The 17,693-nt window shown below is 43.2% G+C and overlaps 1 protein-coding gene across 9 annotated transcripts in view; it reads right to left on the minus strand.

Moving 5' to 3' along the window:
- Nucleotides 1–2,214: 2,214 nt before the first annotated feature.
- PKP4 (plakophilin 4) overlaps nt 2,215–17,693 on the minus strand; it is a 115,797-nt gene continuing 100,318 nt past the window's right edge. For 5 of the 9 annotated variants that reach the window (XM_075180827.1, XM_075180828.1, XM_075180830.1 and 2 more), the window contains 10 exons: nt 16,124–16,241; nt 14,055–14,243; nt 13,215–13,388; nt 12,945–13,095; nt 11,239–11,434; nt 10,418–10,502; nt 9,988–10,105; nt 8,134–8,265; nt 6,163–6,236; nt 2,215–3,217 (listed from right to left, as the gene is read on the minus strand). In XM_075180827.1, coding sequence (XP_075036928.1) covers nt 2,969–3,217; nt 6,163–6,236; nt 8,134–8,265; nt 9,988–10,105; nt 10,418–10,502; nt 11,239–11,434; nt 12,945–13,095; nt 13,215–13,388; nt 14,055–14,243; nt 16,124–16,241 — 1,486 coding nt within the window. In that variant the 3' untranslated portion in view covers nt 2,215–2,968. Of the gene's footprint in view, nt 3,218–4,206; nt 4,253–6,162; nt 6,237–8,133; nt 8,266–9,987; nt 10,106–10,417; nt 10,503–11,238; nt 11,435–12,944; nt 13,096–13,214; nt 13,389–14,054; nt 14,244–16,123; nt 16,242–17,693 lie in introns of all 9 variants that reach the window. The other 4 variants (XM_075180835.1, XM_075180829.1, XM_075180833.1 and 1 more) reach the window with 3 other exon arrangements.

Consider the following 17,693-nt stretch of genomic DNA (forward strand, 5'->3'; position numbering starts at 1 on the left):
AACACCTTATCGCTGTGCTCAATCAGTCTTCCTTGAAGAGCAGTATTCATAACCTGCACCTTCACATCACTGCTTCTCCGTACTCGTGAAAAAGCGACATACAATTGTCCATGACCAAACACAGTCTCTGGTAAATAAATACCCACACGGTCAAGAGTTTGAGCCCTCAACTGGTAAATTTAGCCTTTACCACCCCTCCCACGGGGGGAAGGGGGCATTATGGAAGTTAACTGACTTCACTATTATAATTTTTTTGTCAAATAATGTCAGTGTACCAAATTTCAGGTCAATTGGATGAGCCCTTTCTGAGAAAATAGTTTTTTTCACACACACACACACACACACACACACACACACACACACACGCCGCTAGGCTTATATATATTAGATAGCTATATATCAGCTGCAGGATATCTACATAAACAAGCTGAAAAGTGCCGTTATCTGGTACGCATATATCTGCACTAATGTGCCCTGGGTGTTTCACATATATTATATGGAAATACTGCGAGTTCAGCCACTGTGATTTTGTTTGAGAATAAGCTGCAACTTATATTTTACACCTTTATATTGGGTGTTATATTACAGTATTTGTTTCCTGGTTTCTTCTCCACTGGTGTTTCCGGTCCTATTGTGGGTTCTTGTGTGATCCCAATATTATACCAACATACTACACTATTGTGTGCCTCCTCCTCCATCTTTCTTTTATAGGTTATTTCCATGCTACACCGCTTGGTAAGGAGGATTGGCAGCCGCCTGCACATGGGGAGTGTTTATTGAGAAGAACATAGACTTTATACTGGACTATTGGTGATTTGTTACAAGCGCCATTTATTGTATCTTGTATTTTGCTATATATATATATATTTTACACATTATGTTTATATAAAAATGTGACATTTTACTTGTCAAAACGTGTGGAACGGTGCCCTTGAATATCCTGTTTGTATGGTGATAGATTATTATTAACATTTATATCCCGCCAACATATTATGTAGCGCTGTACAGAAAATGTGTCATCATTCACATCCGTTCCTACCTCCATGGAGCTTACAGTCTAAATTCTATAACACACAGTAACCTACATATACACACACACGGGGAGAACATATAAACTCCACACAGATAACATCCTGGTTGTAATAAAACCCTTGGCTCCAGCGATGTGAGGCAGCAATGCTAACCACTGTGCCGCCCATACATTCCATTCTGTTTCAAATATCCGCTCCCCTCTGAAATCCCGAGTCCCCCCCCCCTTCATCATCACAGTACAGGCAAACATGCAGACTATTACAATTCACTGTTAAGAATCACTATTTGGCCATATATTGTACTGAATATTTCTACAAACATGAAATGGACAAACACCTGCTCACATACATAATCCTTTTAAAAGAAAAGGAGAATTTATACTATGCATTAAGACTTCACTTTCTTATATGAAACAGTGGCAAGCTATTTTTGTAATTTGCGGCAGAGATGCAGATCTGATTATAGAGAATCCGCAAGAAAACTACGAGTATACTCTGCTCCCAACATATAAAAGCAAAGAGGAAGAGGAGCGTTATAACAAAATGCATTGTTATAATGCAGGACACTGGGGATTTGTGGACAAAGTAGAGAAGATGGTTGAAGCAAAAGATTCCTGAATTGAGTTATACCATTCGATGGGGGCGTGTCACACAGCCGCTCGCTGGGTCAGTGTTATTAGAAGTTAGGGCGTCAAGAGGTGTGCACCAAGCTAAATGAACCAAATGTTACTTTATAGGAGAAAGGCACAATTCAAAGACAAATCCACATTATACTCCATCATTTAATGAAGCAAAAAGTTATTTTCTGACATAACAGTTTATGGGGCATATTCAATTGTTGAATATGCCCGCGGCGTTAAAACTATTACCGTTATTACGGTAATAGTAAGCTGGATTTCAGCTCCCAGCTCCCTGAGCCGCGAGCTGAAATCCAGCGAGAAAAGTACCGTAATACCGGTATTTATGCGCACTATTACCGTAATGACGTGTGTGCGCCGAGAGATTTTTGGCTATAACGCAAACAATTGAATATGCCCCTATGAGCCTTTTCATTTAAACTTCAGTTCACACTCTTAATTTCATGCCCGTGTCTCATCAGCATGAAGACAAACAATCACCAGCGCACACAACACATACACAGGACAGTGTAGTGACCAACAGAGGAGCAGACATGTACGCAGGCTAATTTTCTGTGGATGACGTGTCCACATTTATTTGATCTTTCATGTGCATAGAAAATGGCAGTGAGACGTATGAAAGAGGCAGGGAATGGACAATTGTGTAGATTACGCTCTATTCTTCAATGACGCTATGCGTAAAAACATTAGCATTTATAATAGCGATTTCCATCTCTAATCTCCGATGTGCCGATGATACACTGCAATACAAATAATGGTACCAGCTTCGGGTTATGGCATTGTTGTATTTACATCAGTGAGAAAGAATAATGTACAATACAGGAGAGCATACAAGGTCAACATTTAGTAACAGTAAAACAAAGAAGCATTCATTTAATCCATATTTCTGTACATACTAATTGTAACGAGACTTTATTCACATTAAAATAAAAATTTCAAGATTTGATTTGACCATAGACATATTATATTCCCCCAAAAATCATTTTTTTTCATCAATCTCATACCTTCCCTCACATTGCTCGCACCATCACCAAACTATAGAGCTACAAGCATAAAGATCTACAACCTAAAACAGCAAAAAAAAGAAAAAAAAAAAGTAAAAACAAAAAACAAAAACAAAACAAAAAACACCCTCTTGTTTCAATTCCTCTCGTTCATGATAATCCTTCAGAACAAAATAAATCACCGTCTACCATGATCCTTCTTTATTTCACTTTCAGTTTCCATCGTTAAAAAAACAGCAAATAAGGCCATTCAAAAATCAGGTCAAGCATAATTACTAGTAGTGTCCATGGAGCCTTACACCCACGAGTCCGGAGATCCGGGGTACTGTTCCGATCTGTATGAGGGCCGTCTAGTGGAGTAAAAGTCAACATAGTTTGTGGTTGATTTAAGTCCGTATTGCGCGTTTGAATCCGTCGCTGATGTGAAGTGAACACGTTCATCAAAATACGGGTCTTCGTAGCTATGCGGAGACTGCAAATACAATCGGTAGGAGTCATAGTTTTTCCTATTTGAATCTTCAGGGCTATAGTACAGCTGGTGGGGCTAGTGACAAATGAGAAGTTTATTTTATTTGGGAAAGGAACTGGAATTTGATTCATATACAATATACTAATATTGTCAGGACTAGGATGGAAACAAAATATCTGTTATCAGCATTGGTGGCTCAGGCAAACTCACTCATGTGGGCTGAACTGTATTGACAATAATATTACAGAGTTTAATTCAACAATATCTTGTGCTGATCTCGGTTCTATGGGAGTAAATATATTGCTCGCTTGTTTGTAATGCTGAGTAACTGCAAACTCACAATGTCACCACTAGATGGCACCAAGACAACCTACATTACATGGTTCAACATGGTTTCATGTTCAGAATTGAGATAGATGTTTGATGAAATATTCTTACTGGTTATGTGCAGAAATCTATAAGAATATTGATTCATCACTCAGAGATAATACCCTGGGTAAATACCAGCCATGCTTTGTAAGCTCATATCTCAGATTTGAAGGTTATTTACTATGGGCCTGTTTAAATGTCTATGCAGAGGGGCGTACATAGGGGAGGGGTGCTAAATTTTACCCCAGGGGGGCAAGACTCAACTCGCAGCCTGTTAGGAACATTTTAAAAGGGAAAAAATTGCATGTGGTCCAGTGACCCAGCTTAAGGTAGCCCACTATGGGATCGGAACAGGGGGAGGGGGGTATACCCCCATGCCCTTGGGCGCACACGTTACTATAACACAAATGATAATATGGGACAACACAAGAGTCAGCGGAATTCTCCAAAACAAGACTAATGAAGCCATCAAATTCCTATAAATATGTAACTAAACGTATTATATTCAGCAGGTCAGGTTTCATTGGTATAACACCAAACGCTGCAGGCAGTTTTAATGGACAGCTTGAGCAAAAAGAACTTTGACTTTTTAATCATTAAACGACAGAGGGAGTATGCTGCAGTGGTAATAAATAAAAGGGTTGCTCTAGGCAAAGAGAAGGGGGCCCGAATTTCACACTATATATTCATTTTACCTCACTTATTGGTTTAAGCCTGTCAGTAGTTAACGGACGAATAAACCTAAAATACAAATTACATAAGAGAGCTATTGTCAGAACAGCACTCAGCTGCACAGCACGTACATACATAAATGTGTCAGCTATTTTCTGAAATAGGTGGTCAACAGCCTGGCGGTCCTGCAATGGGATTACCGACAGGAAGTCCGCTGTGTGTATGAAAATAACTTCCCCCATGATGTTCCATCCTGATAAACATCTTACAGTTTTACATGTAATGGTGAATGTTATTAGTAGCTTGTTTATAGAAGCCAGCTTGTATTCTAGAATAAATCTGGCCTTTAAAAGGGCCACTAAACATTACATTTCATCTAATGCAAGAACGCAACGTAAAACGCTCACAACCACATGTAAATGTGTAAATATCCTTCCCAAATGATCAAACGTTTAGGTCAGTTACATTACTCATAAACCATGACCACTGGTGTCAGTCTGAAAGGACAACCCTGTCTTGGGGAGAATCGCCCTAAATATATAGCTGGCAGTCTGACAAAGGTACTTTGCAGAAAAAAAATTTTTTTTCGTTTTTTTTTTTTTTTTAACATAACCAGGAGTCACTTTTGGAAACTAAAACCCTTTATATTAAAATATGAGCGAAATATTACTGCTAAGTTAATTATATAGACACTGCCACTCCTTTCAAATCTATCCCAATGATCACTGCATCTCATAGTTTTAAGAGGGTCGGAAGACTGCAAATCCTTTAAGAGGAAAATGCTGGGGAGAGGAATCGGGGGAGAGGGCGGGGACGGGGGGAGAGGGCCGGGGGGGGGGGGGGGGGGGAGAGGGCCGGGCCGGGCCGGGGGGGGGGGGGGGGGGGGGGGGGGAAGAGGGGAGAGGGGAGAGGGAAGAGGGCCGGGACGGGGGGGGGGGGGGGGGGGAAGAGGGCCGGGACGGGGGGGGGACGGGGACGGGGGGGATGAGGGCCGGGACGGGGGGGGGACGGGGACGGGGGGGATGAGGGCCGGGACGGGGGGGATAGGGCCGGGACGGACGGACGGGACGGGGGGGGGGGAAAGAGGGCCGGGCCGGGACGGGGGGGGGGGGGGGAAAGAGGGCCGGGGGGGGGGGGGTGGGGGGGGGGGGAAAGAGGGCCGGGCCGGGACGGGGGGGGGGGGGGAAAGAGGGCCGGGCCGGGACGGGGGGAGAGGGCCGGGACGGGGGGAGAGGGCCGGGACGGGGGGGAGAGGGCCGGGACGGGGGGGAGAGGGCCGGGACGGGGGGGAGAGGGCCGGGACGGGGGGGAGAGGGCCGGGACGGGGGGGAGAGGGCCGGGACGGGGGGGAGAGGGCCGGGACGGGGGGGAGAGGGCCGGGACGGGGGGGAGAGGGCCGGGACGGGGGGGAGAGGGCCGGGACGGAGGAGAGGGCGGGGACGGAGGAGAGGGCGGGGACGGAGGAGAGGGCGGGGACGGAGGAGAGGGCGGGGACGGAGGAGAGGGCGGGGACGGAGGAGAGGGCGGGGACGGAGGAGAGGGCGGGGACAGGGGAGAGGGCGGGGACAGGGGAGAGGGCGGGGACAGGGGAGAGGGCGGGGACAGGGGAGAGGGCGGGGACAGGGGAGAGGGCGGGGACAGGGGAGAGAGCGGGGACAGGGGAGAGAGCGGGGACAGGGGAGAGGGCAGGGTAGGGGTGGTTGAATTGGAGTGGTATGTCACTATACACCAGGAGTTCTTCAGTACCATCAAACAGGACATGCTTTCGGGATTTCTTTAATCATGTAAAAGTAAGTTAATCTATATTGTTGGGTCAGTAATTACCCCACTTCTTTCCATAGGCAGAAATCCCAAAAACATGACCTGTTGGTGGTACATGAGAGCCTCTGTTCTAGACAATATTTTACATTTGGGTGGAGTCTTCCTTTAATAGAGTAACAAGAATATTTGACAGTCTAAGACAAGAATATGAATGTAACCTGCTGCCGCCGGTTCTGCTCTCGCGCTGGTGACGAATAAGAACTGATGTAGATAGGAGACGCTTTGCTGGACCCTGTAGAGACAACAGGTGTTAGCAGTGTAAAGTCTAGTCCAGGGTGTGAGGACCTAGAGCCCATCTGTACACAGGGAATGTAATGTTATCTTACGTGAGCAATAAAGAGCTCTGTTCAGGAACAAATAGCAATGTGGACAATTTAACTGTCACCAAACACAAGAGATACTTTAAATGGATGTTCACAGCGGCTGCACATTATTCTCTCAGACAAAAGTGCTCGAATATCTCTGGGATTATTTTTTTTTTTTTTTTTTTTTAAAGCTATTCTTGAACACAGAAGATACATTTCCACTTGTAAACTCAAACCAATGAGTATCCTGACTTCTGATACAGCGGCTATAGACTGAATTCACCTCCTTTGGTGAATTTCCAAGTAAATCTAATACAAATAAAATGTGAAGATGACACACACAAAATATTCTTATACCAAATAAAACTACTCTAAAGCGGTTTCTTAACTAAAAATAAAGAGACAATAACTGGATTACATAAGTATTTAACCCGTTTGTAAGTTAAACCTAAATAAATTACCAGAAATATTTGTGCCTCCCTTAGTTCTGTCCATAGAACTAAGAACTTAGTTCTGTGGACAGAAGTTAGAAACAAATATCCAGCTGCATGAGGGCTAATTGCTCAAAGACCGGCACTGCCAGCTCCGTTATGTCCTCTGTCTGACAATGTATATGTGTTCTAACAAAGGATTCTGCACTGCCAGCTAATAACACCAATGCCCCTCTGGGCAGGCGAGGGTGGGGGAACTATTTTTTAATGATATTGTGAAGTTGAAGCTTTGGTGGGAAGACTGGAAGGACGGAGAAGCGTCAGACAGCTGCACCACTTCACTATAATCTGACAACTGTCACAATTCATTACTTATGAGAGGCGTAATAAATTGCTTTCAATTCATGCTTTATTCCCACAGTGTTTATGTAAAACCGGTATCAGGAATCTCATTACACCGCATGACATTCTCAGCCCATGTTCATACTGGGAAAAATAATCTCCATCACTTGTGGTATATTAGAGTGTAAGCTCTTTGGATCACTAGCCTAATGCACAGTCACAGCATTTAAAAGCAAAAGCATTTTGTTTCAGATTCTGTGGAAAAGGTCTGTTCCCAAAACAAAAACAACTCCATTAACTTAGCAAGGAATACATGGGATCAGAGCACACTGAGGGATGTAGTTTAAGGGCTGAGAAGTTGCAGGTCACAACATTCTCTCTTTGGCTGCTTGATTTAAACAACGCTGCTGTCTGGGGAACACTTTACAGATTTCCAATTCTCCTTAGCGTTCTTAGATCAATGTTTCTGGTTTAACACTAAAGTTTTGCTGTTATTTACACATACTAGGCGGAGACGTTTTGTGGGATGAACCAAAACTCACAAGGTCTCAACCTATCAATTCGCTAGGAACTAGCTACAATACGGAGGCACTAGACACCACCAGTTTCTAGTAAACAGATTCCACTGTGCCATTGACGGGCACATAAGTAGAGTTTGCTAAACCACGGCATGGTGGTTTATACTTGGGGTGTATTTGGATCCCCATCTTTATTTGCTGCTACCAGAAAGAAATTACAGGGGAGCAAAAAGCTTATTAATATGGTGCAAAAAAAAAGCAATCAGGTGCCGTTACTCACAGCAAAAAGACATCCACCTTCAATAGTCAGACTAGAAAGTGATTGGTTGCCGGGGGATACACATTATTGCCCTTCTACTGAATAAGTTCCAATGAGTAAAACACAGATATGCAGCTAACTGGCTGGAAACTCCCCATACTATTACCATGTGGTAAGACCTATATCTTTTAGTGCATATATCATCTGACGGGAGAGAACACGGAGCAGAGTACAGGTCACGCGTGTGTGTGTGTGTGTGTGACGGGTCACTTACCACTATACATGTCCTTGTGTACCAAGGATTCTCCCTGGCTGTTGTAGTATTGCATAGAGGACTGTGTTCTCTCATAACCAGAATTCGGCTCCCGGATTCCTAACAGTGCTGGTGAAGAAGTCGTACTGCCCACTGTGCCGGGACAGAAAACAACAATAAAATCACTTAATTTACAGTCCAACCAAAAAACACAATATTGTGTGCAAATAACATTATTTATTTTGCCATCTTATGGGTAAATTAATTTAAACAACTTCTCTGAATAAAGGGAGGGTTAACTGTTTTCCAGAATTTAGCAACATTGTTGAAGCAAATTAACAAAATATGAATGGTGTGAGCCACAGACCACACACATGCAGGAGTGGGTGTCACTGGCTGACCTGGCTTTTCATCCTGCCAAATAGGAATTTGAGTGTTTATGACGGGGGTCGGAAAATTTTGTCTAACTTGGCCCTATCTGAACATGTGTCATCAGCATTAAAAGTAGGGCTGATTGCATGCGAAGTTCTACTGTTCCCTGACTGTGTTTTGGTGACGGATCAACTTTAAAGGAGGGGTGGGAGGTTAGTAGATAATGTACATGGTCATACTGCACAGATGCACCAATAATGAACCACACATTAATCCACAAAAGTAAAATCATTTACAACAAACGCACACAACACTCTCTAATCACTCTGCATTCCCATACCACATGGATGTATTTACATTAGCTGAATACATAATAGCACAAATCGAAGGCTTCCAGGTAAGAACCTGCCCCAGGCAGTCAGTGATTATTTCTGTAATACATCTTAGCATGCGAAGCTCCGTTTGCTGTCAAAACTGTCTCCGTGTCGGCCAAGCACATTAATGGGAATGAAAGACACAAAGACTGCAGGGACCAGAAACAAGACGGGCTTGTCAAAATCAGCACACATTAAAAGAACAGCGCTATCTCCATGCCAGATTCAGAGCCTGTGAAATGGGAAAGGGAGCTCTGTGTGCTTAGGATATGCATTTGCCTTCCAGCGCATCTTGTAGACATCTCCTTACATCCAGGGCTGCTGCTAGAACTAAGCGCGCTGAGGCTCCAGCGCCAAGGTTTGACATAATGCCACTAATTCAGTCTTGCAGCGCCCCCCACTGGCCATCCTGGTGTGTGTTTAATGATCTAAATGGTTACTCCCCCGTCCTCCATTGCCGCTTCTTACCTCGTAGAACAAGCGGATGTCTGTCTGTGTGGTCATGTGATCATAGGCACCACTTGCTTCTCATTGCTCCCAGCCTATCACTGACACAGAGGAGCAGCGAAAAGCAGGTGTATGATCCCATGACCACACCGACTGAGCCCCGCCTCCGCTGCCCACATGCTCCGGAAGGGGAAGATTGCAATTTATTCACCCCATCGCTGTAAGTCAGAGTGGGTGTTGAGGGTGAATTACAATGGAGTAGGAGGGAGTATTACTAGGGAGGCTCAGAGAGGAACATACAGTATGTATTATAGTGGAATGGAGAAATGAATTACATGAGGAGAAGGCAGTGGAGGATAAATTTAATTAATTACAGGGGCTGGGGGTCAAATAAATGACATGGGAGGGCCGTGGTAAACTGAAGCACAGGGAGGCATAAAATTATAGAGGGCAGTGTGGTGAATATTTTGGGGGGACAGCCCTCTGTTGACAAGACAAAATCATGACTGCAGGGATAGTCGGGAGGTATGTCCTGCATAAAGCAGAGTCATTTAGAGACCCGACACTGGGGTGTGCAGAATTGTCTGGGTTAAACAGTGGGCCACACGGTCATGACACCCTAATGGCAGTGGGGGGCGCGGGCTGAAGCTTTGTATCATGTGACTCCTCTATCGGCGCTCACCTGACTGGATCATGGGAGACATCTGCTGATTGGTGGTCGATAAAGATGGGTGGGATTTGAAGCGCTCCCGCTCTAAAGTGGAGACCGGTGTAATAAAATGAGATTGATTCCAACCATCCTGTAAAGAAGAGCAAAACAAATGATGAGAAATGACTCGTCTTGTCAGACCCTGGCATATCTCTACTCATTAAATTGTTCTGCAGTGCTCCTCACAGTGACTGTAGGGAAATCTGGAGATCATGGTTTTTGTGTACGAGACTTTCACAGACCAACCGTAGTCATTAAGAATTTTCCCTTTTGGGTTTCTGAACTCTGGAAATCAGGTTGTCGGGGTAACTGTATCCCAATGTGTGAAGCGACATGAGCTGGTTATATATTCTGTACCCGAGGGCTGCTATAATACTTCCAGAAACAATACTGCAAAAATCACCTTCTTGTAAATGCTGCGGAGGTCTCGATATTGCCATAAGGTATTCAACACCTGGGCTGTAGCTTTCACCACTTTCATTGATGATCTAAAAATGTTTTAAAAAAATAAAAAAACAGATCAGGTTGTATCATAGTTTTGAATAAATGAAATCGCACCTATAACCCAAGCACAACCGGAGCAGCCGTTTTGTGATCTGAAAAAGTAATCATGATAATGAAGCGAAGAAAATAAGCTAGAAAAAAATACTGAGAAAGGAACCAGTTTGAGGATAAAAGCAGAACCACCAATCAGAGATCTTTTCCGTTAGAACAAGAGGGCTGAAGAGCTCACAGTTCATAGTGACCTCTAGTTACTAGCTCATAATTTGAGCTTTGACACCTGTGGGTGTAGAAGAACTTTATTTCACAGAAGATGAGAATGTAACAGCACACGGGTAGGATATACGGCTATGACTTATGGGAAGGTAAAAAAATAAATTGGATTTAATCTAATAACTGTAATCCAATTTTGATAAGAACTTGGCTTTTCTTTGTCGTCTTGTTCCTGCTGTGAAACCAAATGGCCAAAGGTTTATAATGAAGACAGGCCATGAATTAATGAACGGATGCCTGAAAGAACTAATGACAATATACAGTATTCATGCAACTTCAGAAAGTGCTGCAACTCCTCCTTCATTTTGTACTGAATGGCACTCAGGGGCTTCTAGAAATGAATAATGGACAATAAGAGGTAAGTTGTTGGAGAGATGATGCCTGTCATAGGAATGTACTAAGTAATACTTCCCTATAAATGACTGTATTACGCAGCCTCTGAGTACTTGCCTCTCTCCTTTCCCTTTGGTGATGTTCACCAGTTTCTCGATCCCTCCGGTGTCGGCCAGAGCCTTGGCGTTCTCCATGTTCTTGCTGGTGACCTCATGCAGAGCGCAGCAGATGGCCGCTACCGTCTCATCCGACAGAATGTTGGGGCCGTTGCCTCCCGGAAGCCGGTTTACCAGGTCCCGCATTGCGTATTTGCCTAGGACAAGTAGTAAATATCTGCATTAGACCGAGAGAGGCCGGCGGTGTCTGACTAATGTAGGAGTCAGAATCCAGCAAGAACTTCTGAAGTGACATCATCCACAAGACCCGACTTCTAAAAGTTAAATGCAAGTACGTTTCAAGTGTAGTTTCTTTTATATTTATTTACATACCAGCATGGTGCTATCCATTGTTTGGTTATTAATGAGATTGAGGGGGCTTGACCTGACCGCTGCAAATGGTAACAGCTTCCCTAACAAGCATACTTGACCGGCATATCGCCTACACACAAATGTGGACTAATCACTTATCCAAAATGGATATTCAGTTACTCCCCAGTACTGCATACGTTATATTTACATGCTGCAAGATTATGACCACTGTGTTAGGTAAACCTGCTGACAACTGTTCATCCCATTGTAGCCAATGCTGCAGAACTGGAAAAATTATTTTATCATAAATAGTGTACGTCTCCCATAGTGTCAGTGTGAGATGCTGCTAAGGTGTGCCCGAGGGCAACGCTCATCAGCCAAGTAAACACGTTACCATGCAGAGAGACCAGTAACTGGCAGCTGCTTTATCCAATGCTACGCCAACCGCGCAAGATACCTGGCAGGCCCTCACCAAGCAGTACACTGAACTCCTTCTCCAGCGAGGGGAACTAACCGCTTCTTTACTTGCCCATATTGCTGGAACGCAGCAGCATCAACTCCTGTAATAGTTTTACATGTACATAATGTCTTCTCCCCTGAGCTTATTTTATAACAACTTGTGGGAAGGTCCAGGATGGTAGACGAGGATTCTATTATTAATCACACCCCCCTCCCCCAAATTATCGCTGGAGGCCCCAAATTCCTTGGGAGAACTTGAGACTGTGGTCAAGTCATTTCCTAATTGCCCACACCAAGAACTACTATAAATAACGCCAAGAATGTATGACAGAGTGAGGGTTTCTCTCAACAATTGTTTGTACGTTAATAACAGGCTGTGTGATAATGAGATTTTTCAAAACCGCGTAACAAGCAACTTGGCTAATGTGATACGGCCAATCAGGAGATGGCAAAAAACCCCAAAACATCTTGTAGGCAAGTGACAAGATACTTGATGCAACCGTTTTCAGTGTGGTCTAAAGAGGCCGTCATGCTCCAATCAGCGGCAGGAAGATATTGTTTATAATTTTGTATCAAACGATGCAGGTTTTATGGGGAGTTTGTGTACAGAGTATACAGGGACAGAGATGTGGATTAGACAAAGTCAATAGGTAGTTGTTTTATGTGGAAAAATGCAAATAAAACACAACAATGCACCTAAAGACATTTCACACTGGGAACAGGACTAGATGGAACAATTCATTTGTTTGCTGTCAAATTGTATTGTACTAGTCATGGTACTATAAGAGCAATCAGACAAGCAGAGATTAGCGAGGGAATAAAGTGAGAACAGATTAGTTTTATCTACTCTCCCCCCCCCCCCCCCTCCCCAAGCCAGCGTCCAACTTCACTACATACCAATGAGCTCTTTGTTGCGTACGTCTAACGCCATATTTCTCAACGCTGTGGCAACAGAAGACACCACTCTGTCGTTATCCATCCTCAGCAGCTCCACCAGGATGGGCAATCCCTTCTCCTTCCTCACGGCCGCTCTAATGTAGGCTGCAAACTGCAAAGATAGGACGGCAAACATCCATTAGTACTAGCAGCTAGGGAGAGTCAGCACAGGAACACACTCATGACACCAGTAAATGGCCTTTTAAATAATGCATCTCATTGCTCTACTACCTTCCAGTTCCCGGCAGAGAGGTTCTGGAGAGATCCAGCGGAACCTTCCAATGTGGCTGGGTTAGAGCTTTCTGCTAGGAGAGTCAGATATGGCTTAACGACAGAAGGGTGCCAGAGCATCTCCACGCCCTTCGGAGACTGGGAGAGTCCAGGAATAGGGCCTACACCATCCCACTGAGAGGGGGGGAAATAAATATACAACAAAACATTAGAAAGGGATGCAGAATACCGCACTGGTTACATACTCAAAAGGACAACAGAGATGCATTCATCACAATGAAAAGCGCTGCATCTCTCCTCACTGTAGTGTAAACTACCAGCTGTTGCTGCTTCTACACTCAGCCATTCTTATAAATGCCGCAGGAATCCTAGGAGCTCTTCTCATAACAATCAATAGATCACTACACTGATAATCGCTACAGCCGGGTTCACCGTAACATGCAGGTCACAGCCAGTTCACAATAACAATGTACATTTATATTACAGCACACTTACAATCATAAGCTGGCTGTGACATGGTTGAATGGTAACAGGTTTAAAACACTTTACATTGGAAATGTAATTGAAAACAGTAGCTAAAACTCATGTAGGTTCCCAATGAAGACAAAGTTATTTCCTTTAACTTTTGGGGTTGCAATACTTTTCCAGACCTTAAAAACAAAACAGAGGCATGTGATAAACTCACTAGGAACAAGCGACATTAATGAATGGATAGGTCGCATTGTCCTGAGTATTGGTTGAGCCAATGACTGCCATCACACAGTAGATGACGGGTACAAATTAAGACTGTATATGAATTACTGTCAAGACAAAACATTAAGATCTTATGACGGCACCTACCAGGTCTTCTTGCGGTGGCTTTTTCTTCTTTTTCTTTTTTTTCCCCCAACAACTGGAGTCTGAGTCCTTACTGGGCGACTCCTTGCAGAAGTCCTCGATTTCATTTATTCCCAACAGCCGAGCTTGAGGCACTTCTAATTCTAGGCGGTAAGATAAGTTCCTCAAGGTACAGACACAGTTCTCCACCGTCTGGAACAGAAGAAAAGTTCTGGGTCAGTTTGGTCATTCTCAGACATACAAAGACAGTCCAGCAAACAATACCAGACATACCATAGTCCGGTTATAAAAAGTGGACAATTGCTCAGTATAGAGTAATGTGCTGAAAATTGAAACTGGCAAAAAATAAAAAAAATGCTGATAACCCTCCCTCACCCGTGTATGTTCCCTCTCACTATAATCCTCATTAAGTTTTCTATGTACAATCGGGTACTTGTAACCCGCGGGGTTTCTGGTCTGTCCTCTCTGCAAGATGAAACCTCACAGGGACCACTGACCCCCATAAAGAAACGCATTCACTTATACACAATGATCCTTTAACAAAACGGATTATAAACATGGATGGAAGGAAGTTCTACTTTCTCCGGTTTATGTTCATGATCTGTTTTGTTAAAATTATGTGACCGCCAATGTTTCTTCGGATGGGGTACGTTTGTCTGTCGGCAATAAAACCGACAAAAGTTAGAGCAAAAAAATCTGATATATCCTGGATTACATGATACAGACGGAGGGTCCGGGCATTGCAGATTTAAAACCGGCAATTTCACTCTGCCCATTAGAAGTGACGTCATTTGTCCTGGAGACATTTCACAAAGTCGGGTTTAACAGGTGACCGGATGTAAGCGTGTAGGGAATGTTGGATGTAACTTATATAATAAGTCTATATTTCATGTTTGTCAGGCTTACAGTTATCAGATTTCTTAAGTCGCTTTAACTGTTGTCAGCTTTATTGCCGATGGAGACATGACTACCACCGGTTTCTACTGTCTGCCTGGTGTATAAACGCAGAAAACTACATGGAAGAAAACAGGGGTAGATCTAAAACCACCGGTGTGTCCGTAACCTTCGCTTGTGCAGAGGTCAACCGAGCGGTTTTATAAACACCGTAACCTGTTATCTGCTCCCAGCCACTTCCCATGCAGCTTTCCTGTCTCAATGTACTGTAATGTGCTTTATTTTATTCTATAGTTAAAGACCTTAACATAGCGCTTTACAAGGTGTTAGGGTGGCTGCATAGAAAGCCAAGCCTGACTAATCACTTTCCATGGAGGGAGTTGACTGGTGGGCAGTGTCTACTCATCACCTGGGTTAGTATCAATAAAATAAATAATGACCATTAAACTGGTGGGAGAAAAATTATTATTTGGAGGGTCAGATATCAAAAACTTTTTCATAATGTATATCTGCATCTGGAGTCCTAGCGATAGATAAATATTAAACAAGATTTAATGTGATAACATTTTCCTCAAACATCCTCATACATATATTTTTCATCTATCTACAACGATCGGTCCCTGTAGAGAGAACTGCTAATGTCACAAATTGGTGACCCACATGGCTCTATCTAACTGTCCACACTTCTTAATGTTAGAGGTCTGAGAGTACCTGATGGTACTACAAGGTCTGAGAGTACCTGATGGTACTACAAGGGAGACCCAGATAGTGTACACCCAAGTCCCTACAACTTCATCTAAAATCTCTAGCATATTATTATTAAAACACTATACTTGTGATTACTATAATATGATGACATATCTAAACTTTGAACACAATGATGTGAACATTTTGTGAGCTGATCTCCAAAGTCTAAAGTTAAACGCATAAACGTCCTTATAGTTCAAAATCATTAGAGAAGCAGCAAAAAGGATATGCATTGAACTCCTCTCACCAAGGACAGGAATGCACCATACAGTGAAAGTAAAACCATTTCTGAAACATCTCAGCTACTAAGCACACAAACGGGAGGAAATTGCCTGTGAATGAGGTTTTAAGAAAAGCAATTGCTTAATGCATTTTAAACAAGACCGTGTAAAATGCGTTATTACCCCTGGAATAAATATATAAAAAAATACCTTGCTGTCAAAATCAGATGTGTTCACGCAGGTTTGAATCACGAAGAGGAGAGAGTCTACCAGACCTTCACAGTATCTCATCTGTTTGCGTGCCTCTTCCCCCGCTGAACTCAGGTTTCTGAGGGAACAAATGCACAACTTATAAATAAACGCTGTCAAAAAAAAAAAAAAGGGATACCTGTCGACAGGGGTGAAATAAAACAAGTTCTAAAATCAATGACAATAGAAGTTGAAGTGTCTGCCTGTGGGAGTTACATCTGGCTGGAAAGAGAGAGGAAAAAAGTTGTTTATATGTAAATAAATATTTGATTAAAGGAAAACCAGTTGATATATGCTACCCTATATAAAAACATCATCACAAACACATATACAACAACATGGGGAAAGATAATATGTGGCAAACAAGCTGTTCAGGCTGTGAACCTGTGCCTGCTCGCACAGCATGCTGGGAAATGTAGTTGAACAAAAGTTGGCCTAAATCAACCTTAACTGAAATACACCAGAGCTTTGCAGTCGTCTCTTAAGGAACATTTCCTAGACATAACAAAGTATGAATGTAAATGGACTGTCCACTGTGAGAGGGGCCCACACAAACTCTTCCAAGCGAGCAGCACGATGGCTCAGTGGTTAGCACTTCTGTCTCACAGCATTCGGGTCATGAGTACGACTTCTGACCATGTTTGGAGTTTGTATCTCTTCCATGTTTGCGTGGGTTTCCTTCGGTTTCCTACCACACTCCGAAAACATACTGGTAGGTTAATTGGCTGCTATCAAATTGTGTGTGTGTTTTAGGGAATGTAGACTGTAAGCTCCAATGGGGCAGGGACTGATGTGAGTGAGTTCTCTGTACAGCGCTGCGGAATTCGTGGCGCTATATAAATGTAGCTGCGGCTCCACAGGCACCTGTATAACATACTCTCAAGGCAACTCCCCACCTCAAAGTGGAAATCCCAATTAATATAGTTCAGATGTGTTGGGTAACTGTATTGTACAAGACAGCTAAAATTAAAAAGCTGATTGTTTAGAGGAGCTAGTTATATTCACAATTATTATTAATTATTTCTCGGGAATATTGAATAAAGTTTGTGGATTTTGGAGCCCAAAATGCAAAATCCCTGAAAATAACTCTATTTACCCAAACACTATATTATATACACGGCAAGATGATTATTCATGTTAGGAGGAGAGAGATGGCCCTCCGCACCGGTACAATACCATAGACGTAACCCTAACCTATACTGTTATATAGTTATAGTGTGAATCAAATTAATTTTGGGTGCTCTCATCAAAGACAACAGATTATTCTTTATTGTGACGTTCTTAATAGTAGTGGAACAAATCTAATGCATACTGCTTCCAGTCTGGTGAGGAGGAGACGGTTTAGGAAAGATCATTCTTCTCCATAAAGGCCTAATATTATTAGCCACAATTTCAGGATTGATAAACATAAGAGGTAGATCTTTCTCACTGACAGCAAATCATCAGCTCCCAATCTGCATCTACTTAGCAGACCCAAAATAAAGAACCGCCGACAGATTTATTACAATCTGAGAAGGAACAGATGATGTAT

Source organism: Mixophyes fleayi, chromosome 7, assembly GCF_038048845.1.
Source record: "Mixophyes fleayi isolate aMixFle1 chromosome 7, aMixFle1.hap1, whole genome shotgun sequence".
Classification (NCBI taxonomy): domain Eukaryota; kingdom Metazoa; phylum Chordata; class Amphibia; order Anura; family Limnodynastidae; genus Mixophyes; species Mixophyes fleayi.